At 40.6% G+C, this 22,528-nt stretch overlaps 1 protein-coding gene and 2 long non-coding RNA genes across 5 annotated transcripts in view; 2 read left to right on the forward strand and 1 right to left on the reverse strand.

The window, feature by feature from the left end:
* LOC143415653 (uncharacterized) overlaps positions 1 to 16,635 on the reverse strand; it is a 47,102-nt gene extending 30,467 nt beyond the window's left edge. The window contains exons 1-4 of one of the 3 annotated variants that reach the window (XR_013096074.1): positions 16,495 to 16,635; positions 13,866 to 14,219; positions 13,473 to 13,744; positions 12,266 to 13,203 (exon numbers count right to left, since the gene is read on the reverse strand). Coding sequence is in view for 2 of the 3 variants with exons in the window: in XM_076880983.1 (XP_076737098.1) it covers positions 13,584 to 13,744; positions 13,866 to 14,219; positions 16,495 to 16,564 (585 nt within the window). In the remaining variant the exon portion in view is untranslated. Of the gene's footprint in view, positions 1 to 12,265; positions 13,745 to 13,865; positions 14,220 to 16,494 lie in introns of those variants that run through there. The other 2 variants (XM_076880983.1, XM_076880982.1) reach the window with 2 other exon arrangements.
* The window catches only part of LOC112431480 (uncharacterized), a 103,356-nt gene that overhangs the window by 79,720 nt on the left and 1,108 nt on the right, over positions 1 to 22,528 (forward strand). The window contains exons 4-5 of the long non-coding RNA XR_013096077.1: positions 8,684 to 8,817; positions 19,590 to 19,946. This is a non-coding gene — a long non-coding RNA (uncharacterized LOC112431480). The remainder of the gene's footprint in view (positions 1 to 8,683; positions 8,818 to 19,589; positions 19,947 to 22,528) is intronic.
* LOC105941400 (uncharacterized) lies at positions 36 to 8,675 on the forward strand. The gene is made up of 3 exons (XR_013096079.1): positions 36 to 860; positions 4,931 to 5,046; positions 8,270 to 8,675. It is a non-coding gene; the product is annotated as an uncharacterized LOC105941400 (long non-coding RNA).

A 22,528-nucleotide genomic window follows, 5' to 3' on the forward strand; every position in this document is an offset into this window, starting at 1 on the left:
TCTTAACTTAAATTTACGAATCACGTGACGTGACAACGCGCATCCGGAACCCTCTGACGACAAGTTCTCCTCCGCTCTCGTCGTTTGACGCGATCTTCAGCACATTATCGGTATAAAGACGGTAATATAACTCAGAAAGTCCATCTGTGGTGGCCGGACGACGTTGAAGGAGTACCTGGAGATAAACTCGGCTTAATTCTGGATTTGGACCTTTTTGTTTCGTCGCGGTTGTTTCTGGACGTCGATGAGCGCGGTGGGAAGTTTCCTCCGTCTCCGGATTATTCGACGATAAAATGTTTGTTTTCGTCTTTAATCGGTCACAAAGGAGCTGTGTGTGTTTGTCAAAGCAGCTACAAGCTGTTTGGAGTGAACATGGAGCGGAGACAGAGAGGAATAAGGAGCTTGTGTTTGAGGCCTGGATACGACTACAGGAAATCTGCAAACATGGCGACTGTACAGTGGAGTGTAGCCTGCGAGTCTCTGCGGGTGGACGTGCTGTCTGCACTGCGGGTAGCTGACCAGACCTAACCGACATCATATTAACGGTGTTAAATCCATCACAACGATTTCTTTTAGAGGGTCTACAACACTCTGGAGGAAATCTTTAAACCACCGAGCTCGCCGTGGATCGTCAGCCGGACCAGCAGCAACTTACACGGCGAAGAGAGCTGAGGCAGAAGCGGACATGTCGATCTGCTGCGCGGCCAGGCTAAACCTCCAGCTCCCGGTGTTTTCTCCACAAACACCACATCCATCACAATAACGTGAAAGGATTGGATCTCCTGATCGGACAATTCCATCAAGACATGCAGCGTGAACATTGAAAGAGAAAAGTGGTGAAGACGGGAAACATGACTCTGGTAAGGTTGTTTCTGTGTGTGTAGATCTACCACGGACACCATGAGCCCGGTGTTCTGGGACTCCATCCTACCTGACAAACCATCCTACCCGTTGTTTCTGCGTATGAGCACAACACGCATTTAAGTGGCGAACCGTCCTACCTTTGTGAATGTGACCTACAAGCATACTTTAACAGCTAAAATTAAGTGGCAGATCTTCCTACCTTTGTTAATAAGATCTAGAAACATACTTTGACCGGTAAAATGAAGTGCCAAACCGTCCTGGCTTTATGAATATGAGCTACAAGCATACTGTGATGGGCAAACATAAGTGGCAAACCGTAGTTAAATTTGTGGTGGAATTACTCTGTGACAGCAGAAATGTGCATAAACTACTTACGGTAGGACGTTTTGGCAACGGAGGATGGTTTGTCAGAACACCGGGATTCCAGATCTACTGGCGTTGGTCGAACAGATGTGTGGCAGTCTTGCGTTTCAGGAGCCGCTACCGACAAACCAGCAAAAAAAACGCCGATTGTAAGGCGGTGTAGGTTTTATAGCCTTAAAACATCTATTCTAACTGTAAAATGTAAAGTTTGCTACTTTATTTCACCTATCGCAGGTTATTTTTGGAACGTAACCCCTGCGATAAACGAAGGACCACTGTACTACAATTAAAATCACCACTATTTTGAAAGTAAGGTTTTGTGGTTCACAGACTGAAATGCTCAATCAAGGTTACAATTTTTACTTTTCAATGCAAGTAATCCTTAATATGGATGGACTTTGAGTATTAGAAAAAAAATCTACAAAAGAATCATAAACCCTAAAATTTCCAAAAGTTTCATTGTCCGCAGCTTCACTAAACATGTTAGTATCTGGGTAAAAGCGCTCCTCACTCATATTTGTTACACTCACTCACTACTGTTAAATACACTAAATATTAACTAAATATTTCATGTCATGTTATAATAGTGTTATTCTTGTTGGGACCCGATGACAAAATTTCATTTCACCTTATGTAAAGACTATTAGTGAGGGGGGGAAAGTAAATTAATGTAACAACCGAATCGCAACATTTTGTGTAGTGACACTTTAGTGAAACAGTGACACAAAATAATAATATTATACTAAATTATAATTTAATATTATACTAAATTTGGGGTGGCTGTGGCTCAGGTGGTAGAGCAGCTACTGATCGGAAGGTTGGTGGTTCGATCCTTGGCTTCCCCACTCTGCATGTCAAGTATCCTTGGGCAAGATACTAACCCCAAATTGCCCTCATCGGAGTGTGAATGTGTGTGGATTAGTAGATTAGTTTGCACTTGTGTTTACAAGTGCTTGTATGAGTGGGTGTGAATGGGTGAAGAGGCATGTTGTAAAGAGTGCTTTGAGTACTCCAGGTCAAACTGCTCTTTCAGGACCACATTTGGTGTGTGATCAACCAATTAAATCTGAAGGAGCCCAGGATTTACTGAACCTTAAGTGCTCTATTATCACTCTCCGGTTTTCTTTTTTGCACAGCACAATTTGCTCCTTATTTTTCTCTCTCTTTCTCCAGTTAACAGTTCTGTTTTTCTCAGCTTTCTCTGGTGCACTCGTCTATCCCTCTTTCTTTCTACATGTGGCACGATCTGTTTTCTTTCTGATTTTTCATGTGTCACTTGCTTCCCAGTGTTTACTGCCTGTAATGCACGGTTGATTCGCTTACTGGTATCACGTGGGATGGCTTAACTCGCATCCAATTGGTCTGTGCGTTTCTCAAGCCACTGCTACTACCGCAAAAACAGAAAAACTGAGCCGCTGTTACTGCTGTAGGTTCGGGTCCTTATGTTTCCGGACCCGGATCGCAGTCCGCCTGTTAGTGACCCCTGCTTTATAAAATAAAGAACCAACATCAAGAGCGACTTGAATTTCTGATTCATTGTTTAATGTAGCTCGGCTACGACTAGGTTAGCTGTTTCTGGGCACAGCTGATGTATTGGTACCGGTTTGCGCACGGCTAACTCCGGGTTAGCGGGACCGTGTGGCGTATTGTTGGGCTACGTTTAATGTAGAAACTTGTGAATGAATAATCACGCTTCTTTTCACACGGCTAACCAGATTAGCTGGTAGCTAACCAGGTGTTAGCCAGTATCGGCTGCTAGCGATTATAAACAAACAACAGCAGTGTGCCGTACTCTGGCTTGTGCTCCCACCGTGGCCCGGACAATGCAAATCAGTCGAAGAAAACTGTAATACACGCGTTAACAACACATTAGCAATAGTTTGCTACAAGCCTGAAATCTCACCTGCAGACCAGGCACAGCAGACACGGAGGATACCGAGGAGAAAGTACAACCATTCCGAACCCCCCATGTCGTGCTGGTGATTTGGAGAAGCTGACGAGCGTTCCAAGCGTGAAAAGCGAGAAAAGGGTGCTCGATGTTTACAGGTACTTCCTTCTTCCGCCTCCTCCTCCTTCTTCTTCGGTTGGCAAACCAGCCATCATTACCGCCCCCTAGTCAGGAGCTGGACCAACAGCAACAACAAACAGCCCCACTGGATTCGTTCTATTAATCTTGTTCTTATCACTAATTTCAACAGTTGGCCATAAACCTAGCAAAACCTACTGACAGTCTGGTATAATAATTGACTTTGTTTGGAATTTGCACGGCTGGTCTGCATTACAGTTTCACAGAACAGCGTCATCTAGGTGTGTGATAGTCAAGTTGGCCAGCAGGTGTCACTGTTGAGAGGGTTTCTCCTGGCAGTGTCACTCTCTCCCTGCTGATGTGATTGTAGTTCACCTAGCAGTGTTTTTCTCTCACTCAAATGAGAGACTGCTGGCCCATATGATGGTAATTATTAAAATAAATGATAATGGAAAACAACAACAACAAATAAAGCAAAATAAAGATAGAATGTGCTTAATGTCACTTTGGGTTTTGCTGTTTAGTAGGAGAGTTCACAATGATAGATTGGGTGCTGTGTTCCTCATTCATACATGCGTGCATATGTCTGCTTTTAATAAAAAGAAATGATAGCGTTAAAAACAAACTTCTGTATTACTCTGCCCTTTCCAAAGTCAGAATCCTAGCACTGAAGACATGCACTTAGTGGGGACAGGTTCATTGGAAACACTAAATTTCCCATAGGGTGCCAATCACAGGCTCGCCTGTGTAAATCTGCAGAGTCGATGAATAGCTGGTTTTTGCATCACAAGCTGCCCTGATTTCTGTCTCATATTTGCCTGGATTGCTGTGCTTGTGTAACCAGAAGGAGCATTTTCCATGGTAAGGGACCACGCTGTCACCTCTGAAGATCAGACAAGGACCTTATAACGGCGAGCTACCTCCACGGAATAAATATTTTAACGGACATTTTTCTCATGTTATAGCTTCACTGTATTGTGCAGGCTTATTGTGCAGTGAAGTAAGCAACAGATAATTGGAGGACTGTTAAAACCTTTATTTATTGTCAGGTTTTCAGCTGAGTTACACGAGCGGTGGGTGTGGTTGGTGTGTGTAAGTTGTGGGTGCGCTTGTTTTGCTTGTTGTCTGACTGTAACCTCCAGAATGGTTTGATCCAATCAAGGTATCACTGCTATAATAGCTGAATCTGTAAACTACAGAGACAAAAACATGGGAATCCATTTATTCCTCATCAGTCTCATTCCAAATGTTGCCATCGACTTTTTTTCTTTCATGATTTGTCACAGCAATGATGTCGTTCTTGTCAGTGGCATAAACAGACACTTATACTTGTCACAGCAAACCCGGTGAGCCCAGTGTGCAGTTTGATGCCGAGCCATGTGAGCCATTTGTATATTTAGCAGGAGCAGCTTTAGCACTTGTGACCTCCTCATCAGACTCATCAGATGTGTCTGTGTCCTCTGGTTGATGCTCTCTATCATCCTCATCAGAAACCGGCTCATACGTATTGCCATGCTGTTTTTTGCAAGATGCATTATTTGCATGTATGAAAATATGAACCTTTTCGGTCTTTAAGGGTCTTGGTTTTAATTCAAACTGTTTAACACACTGCAGTGTGTTAAGTTCTATGTTTTTTAATATAGTTTCTCTTACCACTACTCTCTTTTATACCAACAGAAAACCACAGACTCAGAGGAAGAGGGCGACTTTACTTGGTGTCAGAGACAGAAATGAGAAAAAGCTGAAATGAGTGAGAAGGACGATGAAGGAAACATCTGTGCTGTGTCTGCTCTGTAAGTAGAATCTGATCTCCTGGGTCCTGCACTACAGAGCAGGTTTATTATACCCAGGGTGTATCTCTGTTATTCAGATTGGTTTATGCTAACATTGGTAATCAGGATATTCTGTCATATGAAGCTCATTATCAACTCACTCAGTTAACCCGGGGTTTCCCTCCCTGCACCTGCACTGGTAGGGCTGTGCGACATGACCAAAATCTCATATCCCGATATAAGACATCTATCGTCCCGACAACGATATAAATCACAAAAATGTAACATTTTCTGTAAATTCTGTGAATCTCGGGCAGCTCGACGTGTGTGAGGTCTTTGAGGTCTTTCCAGCTGGGCGTCGTGTACCTGGAGTTGTGAGTTTTAACTGATGCATGAAGCTATACATTATTAGATATTAGTTGTAACAGCCGCCGTTTTCTTTGAGTATTTATTACACACCGTGCTGCGGGGAAAAGCCTGTTCTAACGTTTGAGTCTAAGGTTTATTTTTTAACACCTGACGGCTCTTTTTTTGGAAAGTCTCAACAGGATCTTGAGCTTTATTGTGAAAGGTTTACGTGGAAAACAAACAAGTGGACGGCTGAGCCACGCCATGGTTTTACCATCGCTGTTGCTAATGACAAAGCATAAAAACAGTTGCTTGACCATCCGTAGTGTGGTTATATTAAATATAAGAGAAAGAGAGAACTGTAACAAATTAATGTAGCCACTACAGTGACATCAAGACGATGAAGAAATATTGCCATGATTGTGACCCTTCTGTTATAATGTCAGCACAGCATTCTTACCTGAACTGTCCTCACCTAATCCTGTTGGACATGGCAAATAGATTCATGTACCGTATTTCCCGGACTACAAAGCGCACCTGAATATTAGCCGCACAAGCTAAAATCAGGGGAAAATCCTGTTTTGTACATACATTAGCTGCACCTGACTAAAAGCCGCAGGTGTTTCAATGTTGACTTATCATATGTAAGAGAATATGCACAAAGCGAATTGTCAGGAAAGAGATGGCTGTTTGGAGACACACCCCTTTTATTAATATTTTGAAAAACAAGTTATGGGTACATATTTGCACAACTTTTTAGGTATATGTACAAGTAGCAGTAATTACAAGTACAAAACATGTACTTCATAAACGAGTAACAAATGTAGTACATAACAATAACCTACAGCACATCAGAAAAATAGATTCGGACTACCTTTTAGGCTCAGGTGCAGTGACACGGCTTTAACAAGAAGAAAAGTCAGTCATTCACCACCATCTTCCTGCCCACTAAAACCACCAAAGTCCTCTTCTCCAGTATCGGATACAAACAGGCTCATGATGGCTTCGTCATCCACTCTCAGCTTCTCTCCTTCGTTGTCACTTTCAAAACCAAAGAAATCCTCGTTGTCAGTGTCAGAGTCGAACACCCTCTGAAGGGCCGTGGCGGTGTCCTCCTCTCCATCATGCAGCATTCAGCCCTTCGAAATCCGTTGGTGATCATTGATGTTTTCACACTTTTCCACGCTGACAGATTCCACCGGTGGAGTTGAGCATAACTTGCTTTTCGCAAGTTTATTGCCGCACATCATCCATGCCTCCTGCTGAACGCGTAGCGCTACTTTGAAGTTTGTTTTTCGTGCTACTTGTACGGCACTATGTTGCCTGGCGGACGGACATGTGACCAACATACCACTCTTGAACCCAGATACTGTGTGTCTGATCACATGCCCTTCCGCCAGGCAACGTAGTGCCGTACAACAGCGGAACAAACAAAACAATTCCTCTTACGATATGACAAAAATCATGGACAATCCATAGAAAAGCCGCACCTGACTAAAGGCCGCAGGGTTCAAAGCTTGTGCAAAAAGTAGCGGCTTATAGCCCGACAATTACGGTAACTTACACTGCATACATATTAAAATGCTGTAAATACATGGTACCAAATATATTAATATGACACTATATTAAGAACACGGTTTAATACTTTAATATAGGAAAATCTACATAAAGGTAAATTTACCAGAACAATCCTGATTTCAATAATATGAAAATTATTTAAACATTATATTTAGAACAATGTAAATGTGTGAAATGAAGAATACATTGAAATGATATAAATAATGTAACGTCAAAGATGAATTATTGCTATAGAAGATTTAATACTTAACTGGTCGCTTCATGAAGGCTGAATATGAAATATTTGCTCTGTAGGACATAACATAGCATCTATAACACTTTCTAACAAACAAACATATTCTAATAATAAACTAAACAAAGGAATTCACTTTCACTCGTTCATCAGTAAAGTCAGAGGTTGAGCTGGAGCTCGTGTCCCGTCACACCAGATGTGAGAGTAGTGCGTTTGTTCGGTGCAGCATAACAAACTGGCTAATTAAAGTCTATATTTACACTTTTTATTTGAATACTTTATTTAATTCTATATGAGTAACAATAACAAAGTGAGCTGCACTGAAAACAGGAGAGCGTGTCAGTGTTCACAGTAATATTCACAGGAAATCTTAACACTTGTTAGACTTTTTAAGCCATGAGGAGGTTTTGCTAAACTCAGAATCTCCTCTAAGCTGCACTCTGACAACAGTCCAGCTCCATCAATGATCCCATTGTAGTTCTTATTTCTTACATGATGTTTATAGTGAGTGGGCTTCTTTGCATGCTGCTCAGTGTCTTTGTCCCTTTGATGGGGTGTTGTTGTCACCCTGCTGGGTCCATAGGAGCCTCTACCAGGAGGCTGAGGGGCAGCGTTGGAGGTCATCAGTGTTTTTAGCCTGAAGTTAGCAGAGAGGCTAAACTTGACTCTGTTGCATTATAGAGACAGAAGTTTAAATAGTGTTTAACAGGACAATCGAGGCTAAAATGGTTTAAAAGATGAACTCATTAAAAAAACACTAACAAATCTTCATGATTCAAATACTGAGAAGCTTCAACAACAAATATGTGTTCAAGCCAGCATGATGTTTGCTCCTGTAACTGATTGTTTTTCCATCTTGTTCTCTGAATATTTACCAAAGGCTCCATAACTAATGTCATTCATTTTGTTTCTTATCATTGAAACTGTTGTAGAAAATCCACTTTGTTAAGAAAACAGAGAAGCGACGTCTTTATATGAGACTTCAGAAAAATGTTGTACAAGACAAACTGAACAACATCAGAGCGACATCACGACTTCCTGTAACTTTTCTCTGTCCAGCTAAACATGAGTACCTTCCATTTTCAGGTCATCCCAGGATCGAGGAGTCCTCACAGCAAACATTCAGTCGTCTTTAAGTGTGAGCTGGGAACAGTGAACAGGTTTGTGGCTGCAGCATCTCAGGATGTACACACTGACTGGGACACAAGCACCAGTTCCACTAAATATTCTGGTGCCAGTAACCTGTTAAGATGGAGCAATTTGATGTTATTTAATCAGTTTATTTTCATCCTGCAGTTAAAATGTATCAAAACAAGATTGTGTGTCTGCAGATGCTGTGTGATCTGACACACCTGCACAAAATGTGTCAAAGTTCAATAAGTTACATTATTGTAACTGTGATGCGTTCACTGACATGTCCTGATGCTTTGCTGTATACAAAGAGAACAGAGAGGCTCTGCTTTGTGCTTATATTCTCCTCCTGTGTGTTTGTGTGTGCAGAGTTTCTACCAGAGCCAAATGTCATCGACTCCTCACTGAAGTCGTCCACCAGTCCAACCACTGGGATCCAGCTGCTGCTCTCTAACTGGTCCACACAGCAGCTCAGACCTGACACATTAAGACAATAACAAATGGTATGTAACTAAAATGTAGATGTAATCCGTGTTTTCATGTCTTCAGTAAATTTCCTGTTATTTATGTTATTTCTAAGGCTGTGTCCCAATTCAGGGTCTGCACGCTTGAAGTATGCGCACTAGTGTGGAAGTGAGAGGCTTGTGAAATGGGACTGTTCAGATTGCCTAGCAACCATGATACTAACCGCGAGACACGTTGCATACAGCATTGTTTGACAGAAATGAAGGAGAAAAAAAGTTTTGTTGGTCATTCATTTTTGTCATGACATCACTTTGAGTATCTGAGGCTGAGACCACGGGACTGTAAAACATGATTGTTGGGCTTCATTTCTGTGCTGAACAGTCATTTAAGATTAGTTAGTAAATAACAATTAGTTAATGTTGTTCATGAGACTAAAGTCATCTCACTGTGGTAATGTAAATATAATATGGCCAATATTATAGTATTGTCAGATTATTATGATATATATATATATATATACACACAGTGGGGCAAAAAAGTATTTAGTCAGCCACCGATTGTGCAAGTTCCCCCACTTAAAATGATGACAGAGGTCAGTAATTTGCACCAGAGGTACACTTCAACTGTGAGAGACAGAATGTGAAAAAAAAAAATCCATGAATCCACATGGTAGAATTTGTAAAGAATTTATTCGTAAATCAGGGTGGAAAATAAGTATTTGGTCAATAACAAAAATACAACTCAATACTTTGTAACATAACCTTTGTTGGCAATAACAGAGGTCAAACGTTTACTATAGGTCTTTACCAGGTTTGCACACACAGTAGCTGGTATTTTGGCCCATTCCTCCATGCAGATCTTCTCGAGAGCAGTGATGTTTTGGGGCTGTCGCCGAGCAACACAGACTTTCAACTCCCGCCACAGATTTTCTATGGGGTTGAGGTCTGGAGACTGGCTAGGCCACTCCAGGACTTTCAAATGCTTCTTACGGAGCCACTCCTTTGTTGCCCGGGCGGTGTGTTTTGGATCATTGTCATGTTGGAAGACCCAGCCTCGTTTCATCTTCAAAGTTCTCACTGATGGAAGGAGGTTTTGGCTCAAAATCTCACGATACATGGCCCCATTCATTCTGTCCTTAACACGGATCAGTCGTCCTGTCCCCTTGGCAGAAAAACAGCCCCATAGCATGATGTTTCCACCCCCATGCTTCACAGTAGGTATGGTGTTCTTGGGATGCAACTCAGTATTCTTCTTCCTCCAAACACGACGAGTTGAGTTTATACCAAAAAGTTCTACTTTGGTTTCATCTGACCACATGACATTCTCCCAATCCTCTGCTGTATCATCCATGTGCTCTCTGGCAAACTTCAGACGGGCCTGGACATGCACTGGCTTCAGCAGCGGAACACGTCTGGCACTGCGGGATTTGATTCCCTGCCGTTGTAGTGTGTTACTGATGGTGACCTTTGTTACTTTGGTCCCAGCTCTCTGCAGGTCATTCACCAGGTCCCCCCGTGTGGTTCTGGGATCTTTGCTCACCGTTCTCATGATCATTTTGACCCAACGGGATGAGATCTTGCGTGGAGCCCCAGATCGTGGGAGATTATCAGTGGTCTTGTATGTCTTCCATTTTCTGATGATTGCTCCCACAGTTGATTTTTTCACACCAAGCTGCTTGCCTATTGTAGATTCACTCTTCCCAGTCTGGTGCAGGTCTACAATACTTTTCCTGGTGTCCTTCGAAAGCTCTTTGGTCTTGGCCATGGCGGAGTTTGGAGTCTGACTGTTTGAGGCTGTGGACAGGTGTCTTTTATACAGATGATGAGTTCAAACAGGTGCCATTCATACAGGTAACGAGTGGGGGACAGAAAAGCTTCTTACAGAAGACGTTACAGGTCTGTGAGAGCCAGAGATTTTCCTTGTTTGAGGTGACCAAATACTTATTTTCCACCCTGATTTACGAATAAATTCTTTACAAATCCTACCATGTGGATTCATGGATTTTTTTTTCACATTCTGTCTCTCACAGTTGAAGTGTACCTCTGGTGCAAATTACTGACCTCTGTCATCATTGTAGGTGGGGGAACTTTCACAATCGGTGGCTGACTAAATACTTTTTTGCCCCACTGTGTGTGTATATATATATATATATATATATATATGTGTATATATATATATATATATATATATATATATATATATATATATATATATATATATATATATATATATATATACACACACATATACATATATCACTGACTTGCAGCTTGTTGTGTTTGTGGATATATGACTGACTTTAATTATTACACATTCGCACATAAGTAAGTGACGTCATATTCAGTACTTTTGACAGTTCACTCTTCGGCCGCTCCATCTTATTAGGGAAATTCCATATACATAAATGTAAATTTCAAAACTAAACCCCATCATTTAATTTGTTTTTGATTGAAATTGAATATTACTTAAACTCTCTTAAATTAACTTCCAATAAAAAAGGTTTATCATTGATTGAAGTTCATTCAGAAATGTGTAACGAATGAGCTGTCACAACTTTGAAGTACAAAGTTGTTATGAAGTCTGTCACATTCCCCCCTTTTTTTTCTTTTCTTATCCTTTATTTATTTATCCTTCTTTCATTGTACTGTATATTGTTACTCTTATTTGCCTTGTATGTCTACTGTACAAACTGAACTGGAATGACTGACTGTTCGCTTGATGATTTCAATAAAGTTTTGGAAAAAAAAAAAAACAACCTCTTCGGCCGCTCCCTTCTGCCGTATTTTGCGGCACAAGTCTCCACACCCACCGCCGCGCTATGAATTGTGGGCTATATGGGACCACGAAGCGTGCACCAGACCACGCTTGATATTTGGGGAAATCGACGGCGCATTTGGAGTATGCATTTGAAGCACACTTCGAATTGGGACAGCCGTCGTTGCGTGGCGGTGACGTAACCGGACTTAAAATGCGTACTTCAAGCGTGCAGTCTCTTAATTGGGACACAGCCCCAGTGTGCTGTCGTCTCCACAGCAGTGATCTGGTTTCTCTGCGGGTTCAATAAACGTCTTCTCGTGTGCATCTGTGGGTTTCATAAAGACGTCTGATGGAAACGTTGAGTTGTTGTGGTGAACCCAAACACACTTCAGTCCTCTTCAGAGCAGATAACGAACTTAATGTGAGCCACAGATTTAAAAGCAGCAGGAACACTTTCACACATGAGTCTTAGTTACTGTGAAGTTTGATGTCTGATGATCTGTCAGGAGCAATAAAGAGAACATCTGTGACATCTGTCTTCATCTGCACACAGACGACCATTTTCAGAAAGCTCATCAGTAAAGTAAAGAAAAAAATTACGGCTCGTAGAGCTGAGAGTCATATCTGAAGCGCTCACAGCACGTTTTCATACAGTAAGAGTAAAATATAGTATGATGCAGATTTATAAAGTGACTCAGAGCAGACGACCACATGAAGAAAAATGTATTTTAATGCGTTTCTTTAAAGTTCAGAGAAGAATGAATCATTGATTATGAATGGGATGTTCACAGCTGTCTGTGTCACTGTGAGATACAATGAACATGATTTAATATCCTAATATTAAAATTTTTCATGTGGAACAGCAGCAGATGCAATTGTATAAGGTAAATATACGTACTGATGGACTTTGAATTAATACAATATGAATTCATACTTTAAAGAGAAATCGTTATAATAATAGACACCATCATCTAAAGGCACTTTTACAGTAAAAACATTAGAATCAGAAAGTCCTGAAAACTGCATGAACTGAGTCAACAGGCCTGAAAGTTTCTGATAAAAACTAAACAGGATTCTTGCTCATACAAATAAATATATTGAATACAGTGTGCAATAACAAAGTTAAGAAGTGCGTGGAGTGCTTAAAGCTGAATATAATAAACATTAGAAGCTCCTGTGATATAAACATGAGTGTTTTATGTGTTTAAAGTGAAGCAGCAGATAGTTTGATATTAAAAGTAAAGTTAAAGAGACGTTAGCTCAGCAGGAGGTCGAGAGCAGGAAATAGCAGCTACAGCTCACAGTATAAAGACAAGTTTAGTCTGATAAACTTCTTGAAGAAGACTTCAGCTGGTGTTCATGGAGGTCGATGAGCGAGTGAGGAGCTAAAGGCACAACTTTCACTTTGGGACAGTTTTCTACTTCTTAAAAACTCTATAATGGACGATAAACATGAACTATGAAAATGTTTGTTGATGTTTTACACCAAAGAAAAAGAAAATACAAAAATTCGTGAAAATCTTATTTTGGCACTTCTTGAAGGCACAGTGGTCTGTCTGTCTGCTCCTGTTTCACTTATAATAACTAATTTAAATTTCCTGAAGCACAAAAAAATCTGTTTGGAATAAATAAATGTTTAGTCTAATTTCAGATACTTAACATCAAACCTTGGATGTCATGGAATAATGTCCTCTAAAATGGACGTTTAAATATGAAAATATCTGCTGGTCTGTTTGTTGAGGTTTTACACCAAAGAAAAAGAACATTTTAAATTTTCATGAAACTGTTCTTTTGGCACCTCGTGAAGGCACATGTGACATTTCAGTCTGTTCTTGTTTCACTGACATAATCTAATTTACATTTTCTAAAGAACAAAAAAAAAAAATGTTTGGAATAAATAAATGTTTAGTCTAATTTCAGACACTTAACATCAAACTTTGGATGTCGTGGAAATTAATTTTAGGATATCCTCAAATGTGTTTACCCAGAATGCTCAGAGTCCCCTCTGAGAAGCTGGAAGAGAACCAATAATAAAAGGTCTGATTATTCAAACAGGCTCAGGTGGAGGCTGGTATGAATCCTGCTGAACTCTTCTGTAGATCAAAAAACAAACAAACACAGCAGCAACAACAACCACAAGTCCAACTGGAAGACCAACTTTCAGCCCAATAGATCTATCCTTTTCCCGCTTCGTGTCTTCTGGCTGACCTGCAGGTGAGAAACAGGTGTGAGGTCATCAACAACATCTTTAGAAACAAACATCAACAACCAGGAAGCAGCTTCACCTCTGATCACACACACACACACACATTGAACTCTGCTCACTCACCTGGAGGATCAACAACTCTCAGGTAGATGATGCTGATGGGGTCAATAGTTTGATGAGCTCTCTTCCCGCGATTTGTTCCTTCCATGAAGACACGACACTCATATGTTCCAGTGTCATTAATCATCGCGTCCTTCAAAATCACGGACACGTCTCCATCCTTCATCTGTCTGTCCTGCAAATCCACCCGGTTCTTAAAAGATGGATGCTGGTCATCTGAATCAAAATGGTTATTGCGATACACAAAGACTTCTCCCAGGTCAGGTCTTCTCCACTCTACAACTATGAGGTTGTTGTTTGGAGCTCGACATGTCAGAGTGACATCCTGTCCAGACTGAGCCGTGATAGTTTCTTGGTCTGAAAGATGAAACAACAGAGCAGAGAGGAAACAGTCACTTCTACATCAGCCAAGAATTAGAATTAGGAACAGACACAACTGCTCTCTGGTTTATGCTGGTTGAATCACACAAATGTGACCACATACCTGTTAAGGAACCACAGAATTCAGAGCAATAAAGCAACAAAACAAAACAACTTGTGTTTAGCTCCCAGTGTCATAAATAAAACAAAAACACAATCTGAAAAGATTTAGGGGGGAAAAAAAGGGAAAAGTATTTTTTGCAAACACCTTTGAACAACTGCTTATTTGTTGTCTTTGTTCTTGTCCTCAGAAATATGTAATATTTGCGAGGTTATTAAGTAGAACAGAACAGGGACAAAAACTTGCACCACCTAAAGTGTGGTAAACTTGACAGAAACCAGTGTTGCTATGCTACTGCATCCACGGTAACCCTGTGTTTTAACTCTGCAGGTGCTGGGGGAGGGGGCTTAACGTTGTTTTGTTTTCTTCTAGTGGGTAGCGTGAGCGCGCTTGTCCTGCCGTTTTCGTTTTGTTTATGCAAATGTGTTCGTCCGCGTGCACGACTCCGTTCAAATGGGAGGGGGAGGGCTGTAACAGACTGTCGGTTCTGTAATCGGATCGACAGGAACCACCCTTCGTTCCAGTCTCTGAAATCGCTTCGTGGCGTCTGTCGGTGAAGTTCGGTTGTGTTATCGTTAATGGACGATAAAACAGCTTTCTTAAAAACTTTAAACGAGGATGTTCCGTACCCGAAGACGACGTGGGTCTGGCTGTGGATATCGGAGCTATTTTTTAAACTCAGTACTCAGCGTCGAGAAAACGGAGTATGTCAGCTGCTTTCAACCGCTTAATGTTTAACACCGTGCGGGATCAGGCACAAATGAGCTGCTTTTACTGTTTAAAGTCTCTGCATGTCGGGGTAAGTAAAACACGGAGCACAGAGTTATAAAGAGGCCACGTCTGGTTACAATTCGCAAACATGGCTGCTGCCCTGGTTGGTGTCGCTCTTCACTTGTGTGAGAGCTTCTTTGTGGGGGGAAAATGGTGTAGGTGGCGCTGAGTTGTGCGACACGACGAGAAGCATACACCGAGGAATTGGACTCAGTTTAATGCAGTTTATTTTACATATAATGTAACAGTGCGTGGAGATTTGATCTAGTGATTTGGATCTATCTATCTATATATATCTATATATATATATATATATATATATATATATATATATATATATATATATATATATATATATTTTTTTTTTTTTTAAAAGAAGGTCAACGTAAGTTGTCTAAAACACCGCCATGACAATGTTATGAAGAACTAACGTCACCTGCATCGTGCTGCATAAGAACAATCAAGGACAAGAAATAAAAGTAACCCTCCTCAGACAACCGCGGAATTATTATGAGGTCTACCTTACAATAAAAAGCACATTTTGCATTTTATTATGGGCAACTCTTTTTTCTAAATAATTCCACATGCTTTTTGGCCCCGAGTAGAGCTCCAAGAAGCACTTCCTGTCATACACTGCTGACAGTTGGTGTTCACTTGTATATCTGAGTGTGGAGTCGCTGATTTAGTGGACCGTTTTTAGATTCCGCACAGCGTTGAAGAGTTACGGTAGTGTCACCCAACGTGGAAAGGGGGTTTAAATAAGCCGTACTAATAGCAATCTTCAGATCTTACAAAGCTTTCACATTTTAGTAAGGATTTCCGTGGAGAGGAGCAACAAGAGTTTGATTTAATTTGATGCCCTGCTTTTTTAAGGGCTTTTAAGAAGCCATTCGCCGAGCCTCGTCTCATTTCCGAGAGCAAAACAATGTTACAACTGTGAGAGAGCTTTAAGTTTCCTCAAGGGACCCCCCCCCCCCAGAGGACGCCTTTGTTATTTGTAGTCGTTTTACATGCTAAAAAAAAAAAGTTTTACATGCTAACGTTAGCATCAGCTGTGAGCGTCCAACGCCTTACAGCCAGCCATCACACCACCGTGTATATGCTATTTGCTATGCCGGTAAAATGCCAACAAAGCATCAGAAGGCAGAGCCGCGAGCCAGCGCTTACTATACAATAGAGCCCCTATTTTCGAAGCCCTCGGTTTATCTCTTGACACTTTTTCTATCGAGCAGCCGAGCTAAGCTTGTTGTTAGCTATGTCAAGCTAACAACAAGCTACTGTCTACTACCTAGACAGTCAGGGTTTTTTTATTTTCTTAAATTTGTGGCGTGTATTTACAATGTCAAAATTGGCTTTAAAATAATTGAACAGTTGTCTCACCCGCAACCGGAAGCAAGATAAAGCAGAAAATCATGACCGAGCGAAGCAATGTAATTCTCCCTTGACACATCTTGCTGTGGTGATGGGTCCTGCAACACTGACACACCGACGCTCAAGCTCACCCAGCGAGCGTCGCTTTAAGAAAAAGTCACGTGATTGATATAGCTGCTGTCTCGCTCATTGCCAACGCGCCAAACTGTGTTTAAAAGGTACCGCATCCGCATCTAACAACGAAATGAGTCGCCACCAAAACCCCCACAAAATTACTCTCGCAAAGATAAAAAAAAAAAAAACATCTCTCCATAACAAAATGGAGCCCAAAAGAAAAAGAAAAGTTTCTGCTGTGTGGGACCATTTTGATCTTTTAACTGAAAATAAGGTATCTGTTTGTTTCAGTGTAATCTATCAGAATAGGAAAAACAGCAATGTGACTTGAAGTGTAGATTATTTATTTCATTTTATGCAGGTTAAATGTTGCATCTGTTCTGCGGAGCTTTCTTACACAAACAAAAGCACCTCCTCAGTGTTTGGGCTTTACAGAGCCAAACATGAAAATGAGGAGACAAACACACCGAGAATGAACACAAGTCGGCCTATATAGACACTGAACAGCTTTATTATCTTTTTTTTTTTTAATTATTCGTATGTGTTTTATTATTTTGAAATCAAGCATCTAGGAAGATTGTTCTGGACAAGGCAGTCCTGAATTTTATTATAAAGGACTGCCAACCCCTTAGTATTGTGGAGAGTGTCGGAGAGAAACATTCCAAGATCAGAGGATCCTTTAACGTACTGGGAAATAAGAAGACATCTTATCTGAACCTTTTCCACCTGGCTTTACAGTTTGTGTACCCCAGCTTCATCTATGCCTGTGAGTTTTCCAAAGCTGTGGAAATGGTTTAAAAAAACCCCGCAATAGACTGAATGCAAAAACACTGGATAAACCTATTTTTCTGAATAGAAATTTATAATAAATTCACAATACTTTCATTTCAATTTTCACTTAATGTCATTTACAATATATTTTAAAGATATCTACAATATTTGCAATGTAAAACATATAAACTGATTCCATGGACAGTACAATACCTTACAGTGTACAAGAATGACTAGGTCATTGAATCAGTGTCAAGTAAGTTGCCTTCAATGATATTTAAGGTCCAGCAGGTGTCAGTTTGGAGCAAAACAGCAACACTGTGTCGACACAGTATCGATACAGTTTGGGGAATGTGCTGAAACGCTTCACGAGGCGTCAGCTACCCATCACTACAGTGGTCACTTTCCTCTCGCCTCTACTACCAGGCACGTGGAGGGGGGGGGGGGGGGGGGGGGCTAGAGGGGCTTGAGCACCCGCCCCTTTCATGATGGGTGCCCAAAGTGCCCTTTTGTTGAGGCAACTTTTTTAAAAAATATATTTTTTTAATGTGTGTGTGCGTGCGGAGTCCTGTCTGTGCCCCTCAACAATAATATTTGACTATTAATCACAGTTTTGTTAAATAAAAGGATCGGTCACATGATCACATTTAACCAATGATCGCCCTTGACGGCAGAACGTGCTGGTTACGAGCCGGGAACGAGCTCACAAAGAGCACGCGCATTTTTAGCGGTCCGGAGCTGTAGGAGAAACACAAGTTAACTCAGAGACACAGACTGATGCGACAAACCCAGTAAGTAGGTGTACAGCGTACACTGTAGTGTGCAGCACACAGGAGTATTAGCTTATTACGTACACGTTGGTAAGCTGTCTTGTTGCAACTGACGAACTGAAACAAACGAGCGTGCTGTGTGTGCAACAGCGTGACAAACATTACCTGTCCTTTTATTAACTGCACAAGTAGTGCTGGTCATAGCTGCTGGCTACCTGTGTAAGGCTGTCATGGGTCTGTAGCTCTGTCAATTATCAGCTTTAAATAAACGACGTGGAACACAAGGTGCAAACATTGCATTCAAATATAGAGGAAAGCAGAAGGCTGTACTGGAGAGCATCATAAAGTATGACCGTGGTATGGTGATCTCTCTGAGATGACACGTCTTGTGCAACTGGGAGGACTCAAGACCTCTCCCTCCAGTCCATTTATGATTGGTCTGTAATCACACAGGTACAGAGTTCTGTCAGACCAGTCACATCTCCTTCTTTCTGAGTATGAGCTGATTCCTTCTGACAAGATGCAGAGTCCCAAAATGCATCTGAATCGCTTTAAAATTTATTTCTCTAACAGCAATCAAGCTTTTAAATAACACTTTTTAGAGTTATTTGCAATATGGGTATATACTAACTAGTATGTTTGTAATTATACATAATAGATTTTTAAAAGCATCTATTTCTTATCTCTTTAATGTCTGTTGTGTTTGACAGGACACTCAAGGCTAAAATGGTTTAAAACAGGGGTCGGCAACCCTGGGCACGGCACGCGAAGCGTTAACTGATGGCACGGCACGCAGTGAATTAATCTGAGAAGGTGCATTAAAAAATAAATGGCCACTCTAGCGGTGCACATCGTAAATTAGCTCGCGTAGATATATTAGTTGTGCCGCTTCTTAATGACTGTATCTTAGCTAACAACCCCAACTACCAGATTCAACCTGTAATTGCTTCTACAGTTTTCTTTCACTCATTACAGTTTCTTTCATTACAGTTCCTGTAATGACCATTAAAACCTTCATAAAGCACCTGATCCACAAACTCTGACCTGAAGAAAAGTGAACTTTGTAGCTGCTCCATTCACCACCGTTTGTTTTACACACTTTGACTGTAGCCCGTTAATCTGAGACGTCACTTACTTTAAAATACTGACATGATCCAACATGGTGATTCACTGATGTCTCATTTTGTTGAACCTGTTTTCTCGACTTCTGTCTTCATTGCCCTTCCTGAGTTCACATCTCCGGTGGGGCAAAGATACAAGGAGAAGGGTACCATCTCTAGCAATACTCAGATTTTGATCAATTTAAGCTTCCAGTGTCTGTTGTGCTCTCTCTGCTTAAGTGACTACATGTCTCTGTTTGCAGCTTCTCTTAATTATCGCTGCTGTAAAAATGAGTAACTGCACTTTGACCTTCATAGCCTCTCTGCTGTGTTTCTTTCACTCTTTCAGACTAGAAAGTCGTCCCAGCTGAGTCTGCACAGGACGTCTTTCTGACATGTCGAGCTCCAAACAACAACTTCATAGTTATAGAGTGAAGAAGAGCTGACCTGGAAGATGAACATGTCCTTTAGTACTGAGACAAGCAGTTTGATCCAGATCACCAGCATCCATCTTTTAAGAACCGGGTGGATCTGCAGGACAGACAGATGAAGGATGGAGACGTGTCTCATATTCTGAAGGATGTCACAGCTGCAGATGCTGAGAAATAGAAGTATCGTGTCTTCAGGAGAGGAACAAGCCGGAGGGAGAGAGCCCTTTTGAAGAATGACCCCATCAGCATCATCTACCTGAGAGTTGATCCTCCAGGTGAGTGAGCAGAGTTGAGTGTGTGTGTGATCAGAGGTGAAGCTGCTTCCTGGTTGTTGATGTTTGTTTCTAAAGATGTTGTTGATGAGAAAATCAGCCGAGCTTTAATGTTTGGTTACATTTTAGGATAAATTCTAATTATTGTTTTATAATGAGTTTGTATAACTGTGGATCTTTAAGCTACTGACAGTAAACAAAAGAGACACATGCATAAATAATTTAGCCATGAAATAAATGTACTGCGTTGAAGTGTAGAGTCAACACAATATGGAGGTGAAGACAAAATGGAGAAGAGTTAGTGTGGACACAGTTTCTGCTTGAAACAGGAAGTTCCTTCTTTTTCACAGCTCTTTGGCAGCCTGCCAATATTTATGTGATGTAGCAGTAGTAGGATTGTTAAACGGTAAATGAACTGGTTCTTATTGCTTTTCTACTTTACCTGAGTATTTAAAGCACTTTATACACATTTATTGTTTTTTTTCTTTTTGACACTGTAGTTTTTATTAATAGTTTATTTAATAGTTTATGTCACAGTTTAAACACAGACATTTCAGGAGAAATCAACAAACATGCATTCAAAACAAACTTAACTAATGTGAATAAAAGATGTGGGTGCCAATTATAATCAACTACCATATGCATGCCTACATTGCTCATATTCTCCAGCACATATACACACTTTTCCTACATGCATATATATATGGATATACAAAGTTATAGACATAAACCTTAAATGTTTTGTTCGTTCATTAATTTTCCTTGGTGCCATATAATCTCCACTTCTCACTTCAAATGGCCATCTTTCATTATTGTACAAATCACTGTTATTCCTTTTTGTTCCCACTTCCTGGATCCTGAGTCATGTCCACTTGGTACAACACCAACATCATAATCAGCCCAGTTTAACGTCTTAACCTCTCTTTCCAACTTACTTTGTTTAACTCTGCCGAAACCCCATCTCTAGAGTGTGGGACGTTATAGGAAAGTTTTCTTAAGTTGCAAACTTCCAAGAAAAGTCTGGACTGGGACATCCTGTACTTTTACTTCAATATCTTTCCATTTAAAGTTCTGATCACTCCACTTTATTGCTGGTCTGGTTTGGGCTTTAGATTAGGGAGTCTCACACCACCTTGCTTCCTAGACAGTATTAATTTTGAATATTTTATTCTAGGCCTTTGATCGCTCCATACAAATCTAGAGATGAGCCTATCACAGTTGTTGAATTTTTCCACTGAGATCTCAACTGGCAGGTATTGGGAAAGGTACAATAGCTGTGGGAGGATACTCATTTTTATTGTTGTGACTCTTGCACTAAAGTCTAGTGTAAGCGTTGACCATTGGTTTAGATCATGTTTAATTTGAGTGGTCAGTCCATCATTGTTTGTTTTATTAAGGTCACTCAATTGTTTAGTCACAGTTACATCCAGGTATCTTATTTGTTTTGCAGTTCAGTTTAAACTTATTTTAACCTCTTCAGACGGCCAATAATTGAAAGCAAGTATCTGAGTTTTGGTCACATTAATTTTGTACCTCGAGTTTTTGGCAGAGATATGAATTACATTAAACAGTGGAATTATAGTTTGATTTGGATTTTTTTAAATAGAGTATGATAAGATGAAAATCAGCTGATGACGTGCTCTTCCCCTTTAATATTTATTCCTCTCACTTCCTCACTTTGTTGGATGGCCTGTGCCAGCGGTTCAATGTATAGAGTGAAGAGAAGAGGTGAGAGACAACAAACCTGGCGAGTACCTCTCTCTCTCTCGGGAGAGATTTGCTCTGTTAAGCTACCATTGATTCTAATTCGAGCTGGAGATTGGTAAATAGATTTCAAATCAAATCAGATGAAAATGTATTTTTATAGCACATAATAATGCAACAAAGTTGACCAAAGTGCTTCACAGTTGATCAGCACAATAGCATAAGACAGAATAAAAGAAACAGTTAAAAGAAGGGCAGGAAACAATATGAACAACATGGGTAAAAAAACAAACATAACTAGCCACAAAATAGCATACTAGTTTGAATCAAAAGCCGGACTAAAATAATAAGTTTTAGGACACAAGTTAAAAGATTGGATGGACTCTGAGGAACAAATATAAGGAGGGAGGTTATTCCAGAGTCTGGGAGCTACGGCAGCAAAGGCCCGATCACCTCTGGACTTCAGACGAGGCCTCGGTTGCGTCAGGAGCATTTGATTGGAAGATCTAAGCGCCTTATTAGGGATATACAAATGGAGGAGTTCGCATAGATAGCTGGGAGCCAAATGATTTAAGATTTTAAAGGTTAGCAAGAGAATTTTGAAATTGATAGGATATTTAACAGGGAGCCAATGTAGATTGGCTAAAACTGGTGTGATGTGGGCATAATTTCTATTAAAGCCAAACCTTTCAAGCACGGCATACAAGAAGCTCCAATCGACACTGTGGAAAGCCTTCTCTGCATCCAGGCTTATTATGGCCGCACTGTCCTTTTTTGTTTGTATCCAATTAATTATCTGGAGGGTCCTTCTTATACTGCCTCGAGTTGTACGTCCTGTGATAAAGCTAGTTTTGCCTTTATTAATTAAATCTGTCATAATT

The sequence above is a fragment of the Maylandia zebra genome, unplaced genomic scaffold (assembly GCF_041146795.1).
Source record: "Maylandia zebra isolate NMK-2024a unplaced genomic scaffold, Mzebra_GT3a scaffold02, whole genome shotgun sequence".
Classification (NCBI taxonomy): domain Eukaryota; kingdom Metazoa; phylum Chordata; class Actinopteri; order Cichliformes; family Cichlidae; genus Maylandia; species Maylandia zebra.